Genomic DNA, 16,982 nt, shown 5'->3' on the forward strand with positions numbered 1-16,982 from the left:
ATAATCTCATACATAGTAACTGGCCCTCATATCCTTGTAATCACGACTCCACTGTGGTGTTTTCTCCATAAAGTAAATTAATCTAAAAGCTGATACAAATACATCATCATCCCAACCCCAGAGCCCCTACTAAGCCTTGCCGGCCTTCTTCGTTTTTTGGATTACGGGAGCTGTCTTCACGGCCTTAAGTGGTTTTTGAACTACAGCTGCCTTCTTCGTAGCTGTCACGGCTGGTTTCTTTGTAGTTGCGGTAGACTTTTTCGCCGCGGGTGTTTTGGCAGCTGTGGTAGTAGACTTCTTTCCGGCGGTGTTGGGTGCCCTTGTGGGGGTTTTCTTGGCTGCAGTGGTCTTCTTAGCACCTGAGACTGGCCCTTTTGCAGTAGTAACCTTCTTCGCCGCAGTGGTATTCTTCGCTGCAGTGGTATTTTTCGCTGCAGTTGTCTTTGCCGCCGTAGTCTTCTTCGCTGTGGTGGTCTTTTTCGCTGCGGTAGTCTTCTTCGCTGCGGTGGTCTTCTTCGCTGCGGTGGTCTTCTTCGCAGCAGTCGTCTTTGCTGCGGTCGTCTTCTTTGCTGCAGTCGTTTTCTTCGCCGCAGTGGTATTCTTCGCTGCAGTTGTCTTCTTCGCCGCAGTTGTCTTTGCCGCCGTAGTCTTCTTCGCTGCGGTGGTCTTCTTCGCTGCAGTCGTCTTTGCTGCGGTCGTCTTCTTTGCTGCAGTCGTCTTCTTCCCCGCCGTAGTATTCTTCGCTGCGGTGGTCTTCTTCGCAGCAGTCGTCTTTGCTGCAGTTGTCTTTTTTCCTGCAGTGGTCTTCCTTGCCGCAGTCGTCTTCTTCGCCGCCGTAGTCTTCTTTGCCGCAGTCGTCTTTGCTGCGGTGGTCTTCTTTGCGCTAGATGTGGGCCCCTTGGAGGGAGTCTTTCTAGCTGTAGTTGGCTTTTTGACTGCAGTCTTCTTTGCTGCTTTGGTAGTCGGCTTCTTGCTGGACGCCTTTTTCGTAGCAGAAGCAGCCTTTTTGACCGCTCCAGGTCTCTTAGTAGCCGTGGTCTTCTTCGCAGCCTGGGATTGCTTTTTGAACGCAACGCCCTTCTTTGCTGCGGCAGAAGGCCTCTTCACAGTTGGTTTCTTGACGCTGCCGGTCTTCTTCTTTGTCGCAGAGGCTTTTCCAGCTGTTTTTGCTGTTGTCTTGCTGCCGGCCTTCTTCCGGCTGGGCGCTGATGCCGGTGTCTTCACCTTTGCGGATGCATTCTTATTTATGCTCTTGTTGACCTTCTTTGCAGCCTTTGCCTGCGTCTTCCTCGGTGAGGCCTTAGTGCCCGCCCCCTTCCGTGTGCTGGTGGTCTTCTTCGGGGCTGCCTTCAACGGGCTTCTTCCCGTGCTGGGTTTCACCTTGCGGCCGGTGGGGTTCTTGGCCGCGCTCTTTCCGCCAGCAGCTCCCCTTGAAGCCGTATTTCCGCCTTGGGGCGGCGTCTTGGTTCCCGATCCAGCAGCGGCACCTCTGGATCCCGAGCCGGACCCAGAGCTTGGCGGTGTCTTCTTGCCCGAGGCTGCAGCTCCGGACCCGGACCCGGCACCCGATCCAGCAGCTGCATTCCCGCCTGCACCTGTGCCTCTGCCCGACGATGGCGAGGGGCTTCTGCTCCTGCTTGTGCCCCTCGGATTGCTACCACCTCCCGGTGACGGCGGCGGGCTCTTGTTCTGCGTCCTCCCCCTCTGGCTGGTCCCACCGGGGGACAACGGACTCTCCGGCCTCGGGACAGTGCTCCCTCCCGCGCCCTGTGGCGGATCACCCTCCTTCCAGACCCTCGCCTTCGCCTGCGTGTCCGGGTTCACCTTGATGATCTCGGTCACCTTCTTCTGCTTGTTCGGGTCCGTCAGCGTTGGCAGCTCCGTCTTGTGGTATATCGTGTTCTCTAGCCGCTGCTGGATGACGTCGGGGCTCTCCGTCTTGGGGTCGCCCATCTGCCCCGACAGCACATGCACGCGCCCGGAGGCCTCGAGCGCGTACTGCTTCGATGCATTGTCCCACCAGGGGAGGCCCGGGTCCTTGCCGGGCGGGGCGCCGTCCTTGACGTTGTTCTTGGACTTGAGCTGCCCGATGGTTTCGAGGTTGTTGGCGGTGGCGTAGGCGTCGGCGGGCTTTTCGAGGCCTTCTCCGGCAGCGGTGCGGCCATGCCAGAAGAGGGAGCCGTCAGGTTGGGTGGAGAGCTTCTGGCGGAGGACGGGGTCGGGGTCGGGGCCATCGACGCGGCGGACGAGAGTGGTGGGGAAGGCGGTGGTGAGGGGGAGGAGGAGGAGGAGGAAAGAAGCGAGGGGGAGGCGCATTGTGGGTAGTTAGGGCCAGGGGGGGGGGGGAGGTGGTGGTAAAATGAGTGTAAGTGACGGCCGGCGTCGGGACAGAAGGAAAGTTCAAAGGAATGTGAGGGAGACCGAGCTCCAGAGAGGGCAGATGCTGTGCTTGCTGGATAGAAGCTTTCGGGACCTCTGTGTAGAGCTATATATCATGTCGTGGGACTCTGCCCGGTGAAAGATTGGTTGAGGAGAATTGAGAACCATCTCCCACCATGGGTCAATGATTTCTGAGGAGGTTTCGCAACCATCTGTTCGTTTGTGGGGTGCAGAAGAATTATTCCCACCACCACGTGTTATTCCCGGTGGTGGTTTAAGATGTTTCGTTGCATCTTTGTTTCCGGGCCTTAACCGCTGCTATTTCTGGACCGTGGAGACATTCGGATCCCGTGGGCATCGTTTGGGCATGTTCCTTTAATTCCCCGTTGTCCAAGGTATGTACATGTATGTATGTATGCAGGGAGTCCTGGAGAACCGGGGCGCGGGATATATGGGGAACTGACAACTCGGATTCTTCAGCATCTCCCGAGAAACGCCTTACCGGCTGGTCGTCCGGCCAACTCCCACCACATTTGAACGGACTCATGTAACCATAGACAAGACACACGGAGGCGATGGACTCCTCCAGTGCATAGGTAGGATAGCTTTTGCATATATCTCGCCGTTAAGTAACAGTGGACGGAGGGCAGACTCGACATCCGCTGGGAGCCGAACCCGGTCAGTCGCAAAAACGTGGGTCGATAAGCATATCCTCGATCGACCCTGGGGAAACATCGGACAGTGAGTGCTGTGGGATGTCAGCCTTCCCACCAACCCCCAGTACAGTCGAGAATGATAGGCGGAAGGGGAGGGGGGGTGGTAAACACAATAAGTGGGGTTGTATATATCTGCAGACTGCTGCTCGTATGTGTAGTGTATGCAGGTACTGCCGGTCAGTCCATCGATCCCGGCCAGTGATTTGCACATGGAAAACAAGCGTCTCACCTTCCGCTAAATGCCTAAGGAGCGCCAACGTCGCCAACCCAGTAAGGTGCGAGAAGAGGAGATGTGTCTAAGCTGGACCAACGGTGTAGGTAGCTGTAAGCCCGTCTGTAGGTACTCTACTCCGTTCATGCTCAGTGCCGGCGGTGGTGTTGACGAGGTTGACGAGGTTGACAGCTGGGCCAGTGTCAGTGCTTGTTCTTCTTGTTCTTCTTCTTCTTGTACTTGTTCTTCTTGTACTTGTTCTTCTTCTTCTTCTTCTTCTTCTTGTACTTGTTCTTCTTCTTCTTCTTCTCCGTCTCCGTCTTCTTCTGGGGTTCGCCCTCTCAAGATCATCTTCTTCTCTGGCTGCTCTCCTTCTCCGTTGGCCATCCTTCTTCGTGCTCCCTCCTTCCTCATCCTCCCCCCCCCCCCAATCCTTCCTCCTCATTGACCGGGGTTTCATCGTGGGCGGCGCAGAATACAATCTGAACTCAAGGCCTTGGCGAGACATGCATGTATGTAAGTATTGTGCGATATGCATGCATTCCCCCTGCGGCTGATCTTGGCACAGTCTGTGTAACAACGACACCCTTTGAGAAGTGTGTACGGTAACAGTGTACCTACAGTCACTATCGATGTGGGTATCATCACAAAATATCACTCGCTTATCCGATACGACGCTGCTACTTGTAAGGATCGCGACTTGAAGCTTATATATAGGAGGTACTATCCCGACCAAGAACCTTGGTATAACTGCATGTATATATATTGGCATGGATGAAGAAGAGACTTTTATTATTGACTCTATTATTCTTTAGATGTACCCAGGGTGTCGGAAAATGATGCACATTGGGTGATATCTCAACCATGAGAGAATTAATCTGTACACAAGTCTATCTTGAGGTTAATTTAAGTGTGTAGATTCCTTTCATAAGAAAAAAATAAATAAAAAAGGTCTGTCATCGATACTTTTTGGTTTTTTTTAACACTGATTTTAGCTAGTGGATAGTGACTTCTTGCTTGAAGAATGGCTATTTTGTATTCAATTAGCACCAGATGAATTCTTAGCCATTGTAGAGACGCCCTACACTCGAAATTTGAATTTAGGGAGCGTGTTGCGTTGCGCCAAAATATAGGTATTTGGGGTAATTGGCCTTTGTCAAACCAAAATATGCATCACTTTCCAACACCCTGGGTACATACATGTATGACCGCTGCATATGTACGTGTGTGCCTATCTTAACAACTTAACTGTATTTGACAGAAGTACCCAATACCAGGATTTAGAGATGGTTTGTAGCGATGATAGATAGCTCAGTTAACGTTGATAAACCGCCTTATGAACCTATCGCCGATTGTAACAGCCGAGACTGCCATTCTCTCCATTTGTTCCTTTTTTCGCCCCAAGTATACCTTCCTGTGGTTCATTGCGCCTCTAAACCAGGCCTTCACAACTCTTCCGAACTTCGGTTGGTGGTGGACGGACTCGATAAGCGGTTGGTGATTCAGGTTACCTGTGGCGCTGTAGATATAGACAATATCCACTTGAGGCGAGTGCGGGGGAAACAATTGTCTCCGTAGTTTGATGATATGGCCTTACATTTCGTCAGGGCGAGAAGAGTCAGAATTGAAGGGATTACCGTCAATAAGAGGAGATGAAACCGCACCTTTTACTTTTTTCACAAAATTCTCGATGGATATGATTAAGTTTTTGTAAAAGATTGTGTCGGCAAGGCCTGGATAGCCGGAGATGAACGTGTAGATGGTTGCCACTAGCGGTAAGGCCTCCTCTGAAACATCCTCCCGCTTTTCTTCTGGCTTTTTAATTACCTCAAACCCTCTCGAATACTGTATGGCCGCGGCGGAAAAACGCTTTTCGATGAGGGTCGGGTTGATCCATTCCTCGTAGTCTATTGTTCGATCGGCGGCATACGCATATACCGAATGAGAGTTGGTCATGAATATTAAGTAAAGAAGAAAAAATTGAAGGTTGTTGAGTGATAGCATGTTGAGAATTATAAGGTTGTGAGACAAGTCTGATACTAATAGGTTGTTGATTTGTAATGATGCTGCAGATGTGCGGAGAGATGGAGAAGCGGACGGGAAAAAAACTAATTTATAGCCTGGCGTGGCAAGAGCACTGCAGCACTGGATGACCTCCAAAGTTCAAAAATCACCTGGAGCACATTTTGAGTCCCATTCAAAACAAGTGGACACACCTCATATATATGTTTACGGTTAATTGGGAATTTAGAGTTTCTTTCGACCTGTCTTGGAGGGTGCGCATACTATCGATACATATATATAAACGTACTTACTCTTTGACCCGACACCCCTGGTAGGTGTTGGTTTGTGGATGGGGTTTCATGTCGGAGTCAGGAGAGGCCTTAGTCTTTGCATGCAAATTGAGTCTGGATAGCACTCCAACCTCCGACGGCGGCCCCCCCGGTCTTTGGAGAGCTCTAGTTAGTTGCAACCCATTTCAGAGCTATCGGGGCTGGCTCCCGGGGGGGGGGGGGGGGATGTAATAAGGCATAACTAATTGGGATTGAAAGTAGACAATATCTTGATCGATGCTGGGGTATATAGTGCTTCCGCAGCTGCAGCTGGTCGGCGGGGAGGTACTTTTTCGTACCAATTATCGGCAGCATTGGGATAACTTTGATGTATAATCTTACCAAAGAAGGAACGGCCTTTGCGATAGGCTTATAACTTTAACTCAAAGCTACACCCAGGATGAAGGTGGATATATATACGGATGGGACAAAGGGAAGATTTGTGCTAGAACTAGAGCCTGATAATTTAAACGAGAATTATGAGTGCGATGGGAATATGAAGCATCTGCAGATATCCGGGGGACTATAAGAAAATGCTGATAAAAATTATAAATGAGCGGATATGGAAGAAGGATTCTAGAAATTGCAAACAGGCCGGCTGCATGTTCGAACAAGTGTGCGCACAACAATTTCCGGGCTTTCGGGGCAAGAGGAATTCCAAGGAAATAGACGAAAGGTGGCAAGATTTAAAATCAAATAAATAGATCGGTAAGGGTAGAATATCAAGAGCGGGAGAAGTTGACAGATCTTCTAGGGCCGGTCCTATGCGTCGATATGACATTTTATGATATTCACCACATATGTGAGGTGCGTGAACGAATTAAGCCCATCTACCCTACACAGAGAAAGAAATATTCAATCAAGGAATAACCAGGAACACGATGCAAGAATACTGGCAGACAGATACCCAAACCGCGAGTCATCAGTCAAAGGTAGCGTGATAGGAAAGCCACAACCTTCTCGTACCCCTCATCCGCTGCTGCAACTGCGCCAAAGATGTTTTGCACCTCTACTTTCTCAACACCGGCTGGGCACGTTTCGGAAGCGATGTAAGTGGCTTTCAAGTCCTTTAGCTTCCCGATGGTTGGAGCTATCTTCTTGACCAGGCGCTGAAGATCTGCCAGCTCCTGTTTGGCAAGACGGGCATTTGCCTCTTCGATCCTCCGGGGGTCTCGCAATCCCAAAATTCTCTTTTCGGCTGTTTCAAGGTCTCCCGTCGCGACTTTGATGCTTCGAAGGATAGATTCTAACAAACTCATTTCCATCGAGGCGCGAGAGAGAAATATCGCCGTGGGCGAGCTATGCTCATCGGTGAACACTACCGAACCGGTCATAATGCTTGATCCTGTGCTTGAAGATGGATATTCACGCCGATAGTTAATGCGAAGGCGAGGACAGAGTTGGTAGGCCGAAGGAGGAAGAGGGTTTCAGAGACATGGGCTCATGAGTTTACCTTCGAATCCTTGCGATGGTCATACGACTTAATCGATATATCCTGTGTGAGTCATGGGTACATCGGTGTACCCCGAGCTTTTAGCAATCAGGTCGTTTGCAGTACTTACTACCTTGCTCCGAGCAGGATGTTATCAAGAATGTGCGCTGCAGATCTGGTCCCTGAAGACTATAATTGCTTATATTATCAGCGATTAATCATGATCATCATGTACCGATGACTTTAGCTATAGGAATTAACCAAAAGACCTCCGCGAACTATTCCTTGCCCTGTGGTTGATTGAAATTGTCGATTACCAGAGACGTGAAGTATGTGGGTGGGGCTTGTGCTCTCTTCTCATGAGATTGGGACATGAGGTGATCCATGCATGGTCATACGATCTGAGATAGACCGGCCGTATGGTTAATTCTGGATGTTTTAACCAATAATATATATGGTTATATATAGCTAAGACTCACCAGATACCAGTATTATCAAAAGGAGACCCCATGGCCCAGTGAGATTCGCAGGATTCGGAGCCGGTACGTACCAGAGTACGACCACAAGAGAATGTGATTCTGGTTACACAGCCGAACATTGAGATCATGATATCGATGATGGATTTTCGTGAGCACAAAAGTGTCCGTGGGTGTGCTTCTCAAATCACGCGAACCCTCTGAGGATGTGAACAGCATTACATACTCAATATCAGGACAAGCACACACTGTTAGCATAGGTTTGTTACATGTGTGGAACATACACAACAGTAGATACTCACCACCCAAAAAACAGAGCTCGGATTTGAAATTTGGTTCTCGCGATACGGAAACTCGAGGATAAGAAAGACCACTTCGATTTTGCAGTCGGGTTTCTATTTGAGGTGATATGGTGTTAAACACCGTGTATATCGATAAGGGAATTTCTTCTGAGAGCTAGGCCAACGCCGTATGGATGGAGTAGGTACTTTGCGGTTGAAGTACTGATAGTCGGTAATTCCTTATTTCTATAATTTGGTGGTAACTGCTGGGTTCTTATACATTCTCACTACTCCAGCTGACCCAGATTTAAATGTATCCAGTATATCGTGGTGACAGAGGTGCATCTCTGGCAATCACAAGCCTATAGCTAAAGCTCAAACGTCTAGGTTAATCTCATGCTACTGCGGCATATGCAGATTGATTATCATACACGCCGGGGGGAGAGAAAGTAAAAGCACTATGACTTCCACCACCTTCAGGCCACAATTGTGCTTTTACAGCAGAGTCACGGGAGACTCTGTAATAAAGCGTTGGCGTTTATGCATTCTGTAAACTACATGTACTTTACAAATTATATGCTGACGAGGCTTTATCTTGCATCAGGGCAACACTCTTGGCGTTTCTTGGTTTTCACCTACAGGATTAGGGACTCCAACAAGAAGGGGTCTGGAATTAAGCTTAAAGGTGGCTGTACCTACATAAGCCAAGCAGCGATATAATCTTCTTTTGGTGCCTCCATCGTGGCTCTATGTATCTAATGCCGACCACCACCTTTGGCACCTCGTTCCAATCAATAATGTCTCATAACCTCCCTGGCACTGAGGTTTTATGCAGCGAATAGCGCTCCAAAGTTGCCACCAGTCCTTTTCGGGTTCTTGGCAGACATTCAGGTAGTCTAGGGATTGTGGGGTTTGAACCGCGGATTAGCCCTGCTCCCTGGTTGATTCGGGTCCCATTATTCAGCTATTCACGCCTTTTATAGTTGATACCCCCGCCTTTCAGTACATATCTAGATGCTATAGTTGATTCTAGTACCTACCGGAAGAATTCGAGGACCACCTGACGCACTTTATACCGATACAAGTGCTACATCATTACAGACAGACTGATCTACCGACTGACAAAAAGGGGCAGCAACCGCTGCAGGTCCTGCGCGCAACGGAGGGACCACCTTTACTAAATCGTGGCTTTGATTGGGACGGCATTTTTGGTAATGCAAAGGTGGGTATAAGTGCAAATTGCCCACATGAGAAGTCCGTTAACTCCACTCAATTATAGATGTGCATAGCGCCATGACTCCACTAGCACGTCGCCTACAACTTAAAGGTTCGATCGATGGTACAATTACTCATGTGTTGACAGGATACTCTGTCAGTAGCCTAGGGAAGATTGAGTCAATGGTATCAGCGAGGAGTAGGTGTCCTTATTAGTGAGCTGAGAAGTTATATTGGTACACTTAATGACGTACGTCAAGATGAAGGTATATACGTATATCGTCTCTAATTACGGTCTGAGATTTCCTTTAATGGCTTGAGAAGTCAGTAGGTACACGAATAGGTAGTTACATGTATGTATCAGCTGAAGAGAGAGTGTGTTAAATGCGGTAGTACCTACATGTGGTTTAAGCAGATGGCCCGATTGGTGAATATGTGGAGGTATAAGTCCTAGTATGTATGTAGTCGGGGACTTGCGCTGACCTGATCTGATCTGATGTGATAAGATTAAATATTATCTGATCTGACTTGGTGAGATAAGAATCATAAGATCCGACGAAAGTGCTAAGACCTGCGTATGTACAGCTTACCCTCAAAAGAACCAGAAAATGCAAGTAACGGAAACAGGGATTATTTGTATGAGAGAACGACGCCACTCCATACAAATTATCCTTGCCCTGAGCAACTGCATTTTCTGGTTCTTACGCTGGTAAGGTGTACTCTACCGCCAAATCCGAGTCTTATTACGGGGTTGCCAAGGATGCAATTAACCCCCCGAATAACTCGAGATTTGGGGATTTGTAGATGTACTCACCTACAACCACAAAGTAAGATTGCATGTGCTGAAAGAGGTGTAAATCGTCGTTAAATAAAATCCCACATTTAGCGCTACAAGCCTGGAAGTCAGATATAAAGCTAAATACCTCGATTGATCGATCTAGCATGAGCGGATTCATCCTACGAATACATGTATACATGTATGTATGTACTGATATATGGATTGTGGCTTAATGCTTAGGCCAGACTCACATTACTTACAACACATATACAAGGAACTGTAATAGTATACGTGTAGAGGTAAAGGTATCAAATCGAAACTTGCAACCTATGTTGCAAATTCAATGACAGACAAAGGCTCTACGCGCTACTTAACGGTCACCTCTGAGGCTACTAGAGTATCACAACCACCAAAATCATCCCCCATTGAAACAAGGATGGAACATGACAATACCGCAATGACCGGACCACCCACCCGAGCGGGCCATAATACCGACGTTTACAACCTCGGGCTAACCTCATCAACTCTTATTAATGCAAAGTTGTCCTTGCGAACTTTAGTCTCTTCAGACATCACCGGGATTGATCACTACAAGTTTCAGGAAAGTCACCTCCAGTGTATGAGAGTACTGTGGGCAGAAACGCCTCCTACTTCAAGATACCACTACCGCATTAGAAGGCGTGTGGAAGAATGGTTCATTACCATTAGCCAAGTCAGAGACTTTGCTGTCAATCATATCATCAAACATTCGGGCTTGGAGGAGGCACAATACCAGGAGATAGTGAGGCTGAGAATTGCGGTGCATTCCAACCAGGACAAGGGTCAAGTAATAAATGACCGGATGATTATCCTGGTGCACGCAGGGTTGGATACTATTCCTGCTGGGTCCAGTGGAGATCCTCCGATCGAGTCGATCGACTTCATGAGCATCAGGGCTGCGCACGTCCTCCTAGTAGCGGCATGGAACAGTTTAGGGAGGGAGCTTCAAGAGGTTCGCCGTGTTGAAGGGCTCGATCACATTTTTGGTTCCGGTTCACTCACTGAGGATGAAACACACCTTTCCGTTGCAATCTCGGCATATTGGCTTGCCGAGGTAGACTTGGCATATGGGGAACTATATAGCGACCAACCCTATCATTACACCGAATTATTTATGGAGGGCTGTTGACCGTCAAGTTCAAAGTTAGTACGCACTTGTTCGAATAGGTTCATAACATTTTGGTCAGATTTGTTTCTCCGCACGTGCATCCCATGTCAAAATTAGTTGTATATTCCCTGTCAAATTAGAGGGATCCGTGTATGGTTCTCAACTATTGTTGTTTCGGGCCAAGTTGGGATTTGTTCGTGCGTTGTTTTTCCATTCTCTGTGTGACTTGTTATCATTTCCGTTGTTACCACGATTTATGATCAGAACTTCAACCTCAAGGAAATTCTGCGTATCAACTTCATGGATGTGTTCTTTCAAAGATAATGACTAAAAGTGTTCGGTGCCAAGACACGAATTCGAGCTTGGCCACTTGGAGAAAATAATCGAGTGAGAATACATGAATTGAACGAGTGATAAAGTATGATGGTAACTCTAATGGCACGGGGTAAAACTAGGGCCCTAGGAGATTGTTGATGATTCATATATAAACTGAGTGGACCCGTATTACTGCCGAGTCAGTTTCGAGGATAAATGCTGTACATGTACTGCAGCTTTGTGGTCTTTGCGGCTGTGTGGATGGCCAACTCGATATTGTTATGTCCTCGAGAGTAAAGACACGGATCCTGTCGCTTTGCAACTGCATGGGCTTTCGGGGACTTCATGGTAAGCTTTAACGGCCGCATGAACTTGCGGGAATAGCCATTGGATGCGTAGCCACTCCTGTGCTGGCCACCCGGTAAAGAGGGCTTATTATCTTGTCTTGCTCTCCTGTGCCGCTGTCTTCTTTTTTTTTTCTTTCTCTTTCGAATGGATGATCTATGACTTCTTTCCCTTATTATTTTTCTTTCCTTTTTTTCTTTTTAACTACACGATGCTGAATCCACCGGGTTCGATCAGGCCCAAGATCCTGGAAACCATATGCACAGTTGATCCTGCTTGCCGAGAACTCCGGCCGATCTCGCGTGTGGCCGCAACAAATAATTAGCTCTGGTGTCTTACCGAAGCCACTACACTGTAGTACAATAATAGCGATGCGGCGCAGGGAGGTCGACGAGGAGCAGGCTAATATAGCCCTTAGCTGTCGATGCTGACCCCCCTATAACAGAGGAATTAGATTTGTACGAGGGTCCTATTATTTGATAAGCGAGCTGTTAATAAAGCCATCTGCACACCGGATTTGCGATAAGGGATAGTGCGCACCAAGTCGATTCCCCTATAAAGACACACATATGCATAAAGAAACACGTGCAAATAGTAGAGTCCGCGAGTTATACACATGCATGTATCTTCGGCGGTGGGATTATCTACATCTCGAGCTGACTTGCGTAGATAGATGCGCACGCACACAAGGTTGATGTTTTTGATTCTTCTAGTACTCAGCTTCCTATTAGATCCGGGCCCTGTTGGGGGAAGAACACTTGAACAGCCAAGATAATGCCATCAGGTGTATTATTTGGAAGTGTATGCATATAGATAATAACATGAACATGGTATGCATGCTGATTTGTAATGTGTGCAACTCTTGGCCTTGATTGCCTCGGCCGCGGAATACTGCCATCATGAACTATCACTCGGCCGCCAAGATAGGTTTTCTACTGTCTGGGTCCCATACGCAGCTACCTAAATCTGTTTACTGCACCTGCTGAATGTAATTCCCCCGATACAGCCGTTTGTTTGGGGCTGCCTGGTTCGTATGGATATTCGTCATGTAACATCAAATAAAATAAACAGGTAGGTCTTGCCATTAATCCTGGGAACATGAATTTCCCTTCGTTTGTCGGCGGTGGCTGCCCCCAAAGAAAAAGCAAGTCTGGTGTGGCTTACTAAAATATCTCGCTATCTCCCTTAGTACTCCTTCCTTTTTTAGGTCCAGCTGTATACTCATGTATATACCTACCCGTATTGGTAACCAAGGAAGACTGAATATTGGCTTGTAAGTTAACCCTCAAAGCGTGTTGAAACAGAGTTCCTAGGTGCGGCGTTAGGTTAACTCCGCTGCCAATGCCCGCCGGTCGCGTTATTTGCCCGCCGGTCGAACTGATTGCTGCCAAGCCCGGCCAGGGCTAGGGTTAATATTCGAATAACTGGCTTTGACAATTAAAATTTCAATTCGATTCGGGCTGTAATAGTTGCGTACTATTCCCCGCCAAGTTGCCGCTGCAGCGACGCAAGGCGTAAAACTGGTTCGGAATGCCGGTCAGCTCAGCGCTCTGACAAGTTATCCAACGACTCCGCGGTGGCATGACTGTCGGTATCAGATGCGCTGTAATTCGACATATATATATAAGGCCCCCATTGGCGGAAGAGGTTGGACTTAGACTTTAGGGTAGGAGTAGCTCACCGCTCTGGGGATTTTATTGGTGTTTATATTAACTGTTCATTCTGAGTCAATAAATCATACAAATCAGCCCCAAACGTCTCAAACCAGAATTAACATTAGCAACACCCTCACCACAATGGTCCATATAGCTCTCGCAGGTGCCAGCGGCTCTCTTGGCCAACTCCTTCTCACCCATCTCAGTTCCCATCCATCCGCCCATAGAATCACCGTCCTCTCCCGCTCCCCCACCCCTCCAAAACCCATAACCCCAAACACCACAGTCCGCACCGTGGACTACACTTCCCTCTCCTCCCTCACCAAAGCCCTCGCTGGTATCGATATCGTCCTATCCACCCTCTCGTCCCTCTCCTCCGGCCCGGCCCAGATGCTGCTGATCCAAGCTGCAGCCGCCGCCGGGGTCAAGCGCTTCGCACCCTCCGAGTGGGGCATTCACCCGGACCTCAACTACGACATCACACTCTACACCGACATTAAGACACCCTCCTGGGAGGCTGTCAAGACCTCGGGGATGGAGTACACGGCGTTCGAGAACGGGGTGTTTCTGAACTATATGGCGTATGGGAGCCCTAAGGCGGGAGCGAAAGAAAAGGCGTTCAAGGGGCTCCAATACACACCGTGGCTATTTGATCCGACGTTGGACACGATCGAGGTACCGGGGACGGGGGAAGAGCAGTTCGTGGTGACGGAGGTGGAGGACATTACGAGAGTTGTGGCGGACGTTGTCGGGAGGGATGAGGTGTGGCGGCAAGAGGTGAGTACGATGGTGGGCGCGGTGACCTGTTTTAACGAGTTGATTCGAGAGATGGAGAGAATTACAGGTACGTTGAATATTGGGTTTGAATCTTGTTGAAGTAGCCCTTGGCTGATGCTGTGTATGGAAATGTAGGGAAAAAGTACGAGGTCGTGTATCAAGACATCGCCCTCCTGGAGAAGAAGATCGCTGAGGAAACCACTCAGATGGGGAGGTTTTACTGGGAGTATCGTCTCTGTCTGGCGCGGGGGAAGTGCAATGTGCAGCCGTCGTTGAATAATCTCACGGACCTCAGCTTGACGGGCGTCACCGAGTTCCTGGAAAGGTGGTGGGGAAAGAGGGGTGATGAGTAAGAAGGAAAAAAGAGAGACTATAGTATGCTGTAGGATGTTGTCTACCTGTGGAACTAGGGTGAGAGAAAATCTTCTCATTTTTATGATAGTTATAGTCGATTGTTGTGGATAGGCTCGGATGCTGTACTATCACTGTTCTATAGCTAGTTATATAATTACCCAGGAAGTTCGCATATCCAGGAACCGTGTTTCCTGGCCATGGGTGAACTGGTTTCCCCGAGGGGATAATGGGTGGACTGGATTTTACTATATGGCGAAGTGGGTTTTAAAACCTCCAGGATCGACTACATGCCATTGCAATTGCCTTTCATGGTTGATGAGAGTATCTATCTACTATACTATAAAAGAATATGTACCGAAAAGTTTCGTTAAAATCTAACCCTGCACCTAAATGGCGCCCTCACCATTGAATAGAATACAGCAGGCATCAATCTCATTAGTAGCTATGAGACGGAGTAACCTTGACTCATAAAATCTCTTTATCTCTCTAGATCTTATCTGCAATCAATGACAGGAGAGATATCTTTAGAACATGCTCTGGCAGCTACTGTACGAGCAACAGGCCGGTAGCATAGGGGATAATGCGCTTCCATCTGGTAGCCGTAGGAACAATTGCCGGAAGAGATGGGGTTCCTCTTATCAGCCTAGCTCTAGCTACCAAGGGCTGGCTAGGCCGTCTTCCCCACACATCGTGTCTCTCTACTATTGGTGAGCATGGGGATGAGCCCCCAGAATAATATTACCCCTGTATCCGCCCAGGCTGTACACTAGATAATATACCTCACATGCATATTAACGTGGGGCAGATTACCTGGAGAGTAATTCGTGCCTGGTAAGGCTGTCTATCATATTTCCTGTATCTTATTTGAGAGGAGGAGAGCGATTTAATGTTGTAGTCCTCCATAGCTTATGGTGGGGGAAGCCTTGTCACGGAGTAGTTTTGACCGCTTATAGCTCAACCACCACACATATTTTTAATTTTATTTGATAGGTCAGCTTAGTTTTACCTGTTCTGTCATTTTATCTGCTCGAATTTCTAAAATCATTCTTCGTTGTTGAGTTATAAAAATATTTTGGCTGGGATAATGTCGCTTGTATGGTCAAAAAAAGTACTTTCCTCGTCCTAGACCACTCTTAGCACGTAATTTGTATGTGAGTAAGCAAAATCAATGTCATGGCACTCCGTGTCAAGGTTTCCCCCACCACACTGTAGTAATTCGCCTTAGCGGATGGTCACATTGACGTTGAAATTCCTTGATCTGGTCATTTGTCTTGGACGCCCCGCAAATCTTCCCTCATACGCGTTGTAAAAGGCAACTTCGACGTCTGTGTAACAGTCCGCTGAGACGAATTATTGCGGTATATTGTTGGTATAGTTCATGCCAAGATCATCATCTTTCCCTATCTGAGGACAGAAGCGTGCGTCGACGTCCTCTGGCCGACTAGGCCTGCTGTACAATTGGGCGGAGGCGAACTCGGTCTCTTCAATACTACAAGTCAAGAAGGTGGGGCAGGTATCTATGGAATGGTAGAAAGGAACTGGAGTAAATGAGTGAGAGACTCGATTCACTCGTGAGAATTAAGAGTTATATGGTCCCTACGGTACAATTTCGAAATGGTAAACTACCTGTTATATCGGGGACGAGGATATCTGCCCACAGTGCCCTTTAGTAGCATTTGGGGGTTAAATTAGAAACAATAGTATATCTAATTGGATGAACAATAGTACTAGCACGGATCGATTAGAATCGATTGATATACTCGATTGGAGGAATAGATTTGACTAGACTAAGAATGCGGGAAGTACTTAGTAACTACGAGTATCCTCTGGAATCTAATCGATTATACTTGATCTAATCAAAGAAGTTAGGAAGTGAACACGGAATTATAAAAAGGGAGAAGCTGAGACTGAAGCTCGTCAACCTCACGCTACAACTGATAGGACTTCCAGCAAATGATACTGTTCACCCCCGCGCCCTAGGATTATAACAAAGAGCGGTAATAATTCTAAAACAGTTCGTGCTCTTTCCTTCGATATGGGGCCTTTCTCTGAACCAACTCCAAGCATGGCTACGGGTGCAGTAAATACGGTACCTGGTATTTGTTCAGACACAGACGCGGAAGATATTCGCATAACTATGCCGCCATCGACCAGTACAGTGGGCATTATAGATAACTCTTTCATCTCAAGTAAAGAGTCTATGTCCTATCTGTTTAATAGGGAAATCCGCTTTGTACTTCAACCTTGTTAGACAGCAGTAGTCTAGTGTTTCTGCCACGTGTCAGAGATCAAACTTGAGAACGCCATCCATTCCAATGAAAATTATTTAGTGTATGTGGTGTAGGAGGAATTCGAGAGTAAGGAGTAGCTATATGACGACTTCGGATTACTACGTATACTCTCATTATAAAACACATCATCCTCGGGTTCTACTTTCTCTTTCGGCAGCGGAGAAACTCGCTCGAGATAAAGCTGGAGATGCAGACGCTCTGAATCCAAATCCGTATCAATCGACTACATTCTTTGACAACGTTAGGAAGTCATCCACCCAGTTGAAACTGGGGTCGA

At 47.8% G+C, this 16,982-nt stretch overlaps 8 protein-coding genes across 8 annotated transcripts; 5 read left to right on the forward strand and 3 right to left on the reverse strand.

The window, feature by feature from the left end:
• Positions 1 to 129: 129 nt before the first annotated feature.
• Positions 130 to 2,316, reverse strand: LAJ45_03534 (uncharacterized protein; the record flags this gene model as incomplete). Its single annotated transcript, XM_046113119.1, has 1 exon — positions 130 to 2,316. The coding sequence occupies one exon, from the start codon at positions 2,314 to 2,316 to the stop codon at positions 130 to 132; it is 2,187 nt and encodes a 728-aa protein (XP_045973996.1).
• A 742-nt stretch (positions 2,317 to 3,058) lies between these two features.
• On the reverse strand, positions 3,059 to 3,693 carry LAJ45_03535 (uncharacterized protein; the record flags this gene model as incomplete). Its single annotated transcript, XM_046113120.1, has 5 exons — positions 3,059 to 3,127; positions 3,207 to 3,234; positions 3,325 to 3,338; positions 3,403 to 3,498; positions 3,562 to 3,693. 5 exons carry the CDS (start codon positions 3,691 to 3,693, stop codon positions 3,059 to 3,061), a joined length of 339 nt encoding a protein of 112 aa, XP_045973997.1.
• Positions 3,694 to 4,617: 924 nt separating this feature from the next.
• Positions 4,618 to 5,262, reverse strand: LAJ45_03536 (uncharacterized protein; the record flags this gene model as incomplete). The annotated part of the gene is made up of 2 exons (XM_046113121.1): positions 4,618 to 4,898; positions 4,971 to 5,262. 2 exons carry the CDS (start codon positions 5,260 to 5,262, stop codon positions 4,618 to 4,620), a joined length of 573 nt encoding a protein of 190 aa, XP_045973998.1.
• A 1,151-nt stretch (positions 5,263 to 6,413) lies between these two features.
• Positions 6,414 to 6,889, forward strand: LAJ45_03537 (uncharacterized protein; the record flags this gene model as incomplete). Its single annotated transcript, XM_046113122.1, has 4 exons — positions 6,414 to 6,446; positions 6,514 to 6,571; positions 6,636 to 6,688; positions 6,764 to 6,889. 4 exons carry the CDS (start codon positions 6,414 to 6,416, stop codon positions 6,887 to 6,889), a joined length of 270 nt encoding a protein of 89 aa, XP_045973999.1.
• Positions 6,890 to 7,676: 787 nt separating this feature from the next.
• LAJ45_03538 (uncharacterized protein) lies at positions 7,677 to 8,196 on the forward strand (the record flags this gene model as incomplete). Its single annotated transcript, XM_046113123.1, has 5 exons — positions 7,677 to 7,698; positions 7,784 to 7,807; positions 7,864 to 7,951; positions 8,008 to 8,060; positions 8,150 to 8,196. 5 exons carry the CDS (start codon positions 7,677 to 7,679, stop codon positions 8,194 to 8,196), a joined length of 234 nt encoding a protein of 77 aa, XP_045974000.1.
• Positions 8,197 to 8,224: 28 nt separating this feature from the next.
• LAJ45_03539 (uncharacterized protein) lies at positions 8,225 to 9,332 on the forward strand (the record flags this gene model as incomplete). The annotated part of the gene is made up of 6 exons (XM_046113124.1): positions 8,225 to 8,277; positions 8,433 to 8,447; positions 8,930 to 9,050; positions 9,108 to 9,109; positions 9,208 to 9,242; positions 9,304 to 9,332. 6 exons carry the CDS (start codon positions 8,225 to 8,227, stop codon positions 9,330 to 9,332), a joined length of 255 nt encoding a protein of 84 aa, XP_045974001.1.
• An 832-nt stretch (positions 9,333 to 10,164) lies between these two features.
• On the forward strand, positions 10,165 to 10,989 carry LAJ45_03540 (uncharacterized protein; the record flags this gene model as incomplete). The annotated part of the gene is made up of 1 exon (XM_046113125.1): positions 10,165 to 10,989. One exon carries the CDS (start codon positions 10,165 to 10,167, stop codon positions 10,987 to 10,989), a length of 825 nt encoding a protein of 274 aa, XP_045974002.1.
• Positions 10,990 to 13,424: 2,435 nt separating this feature from the next.
• LAJ45_03541 (uncharacterized protein) lies at positions 13,425 to 14,413 on the forward strand (the record flags this gene model as incomplete). The annotated part of the gene is made up of 2 exons (XM_046113126.1): positions 13,425 to 14,127; positions 14,196 to 14,413. The coding sequence occupies 2 exons, from the start codon at positions 13,425 to 13,427 to the stop codon at positions 14,411 to 14,413; spliced, it is 921 nt and encodes a 306-aa protein (XP_045974003.1).
• Positions 14,414 to 16,982: the final 2,569 nt, after the last annotated feature.

The sequence above is a fragment of the Morchella importuna genome (assembly GCF_003444635.1).
Source record: "Morchella importuna strain M04M26 chromosome Unknown Morimp01GS007, whole genome shotgun sequence".
Lineage (NCBI taxonomy): Eukaryota > Fungi > Ascomycota > Pezizomycetes > Pezizales > Morchellaceae > Morchella > Morchella importuna.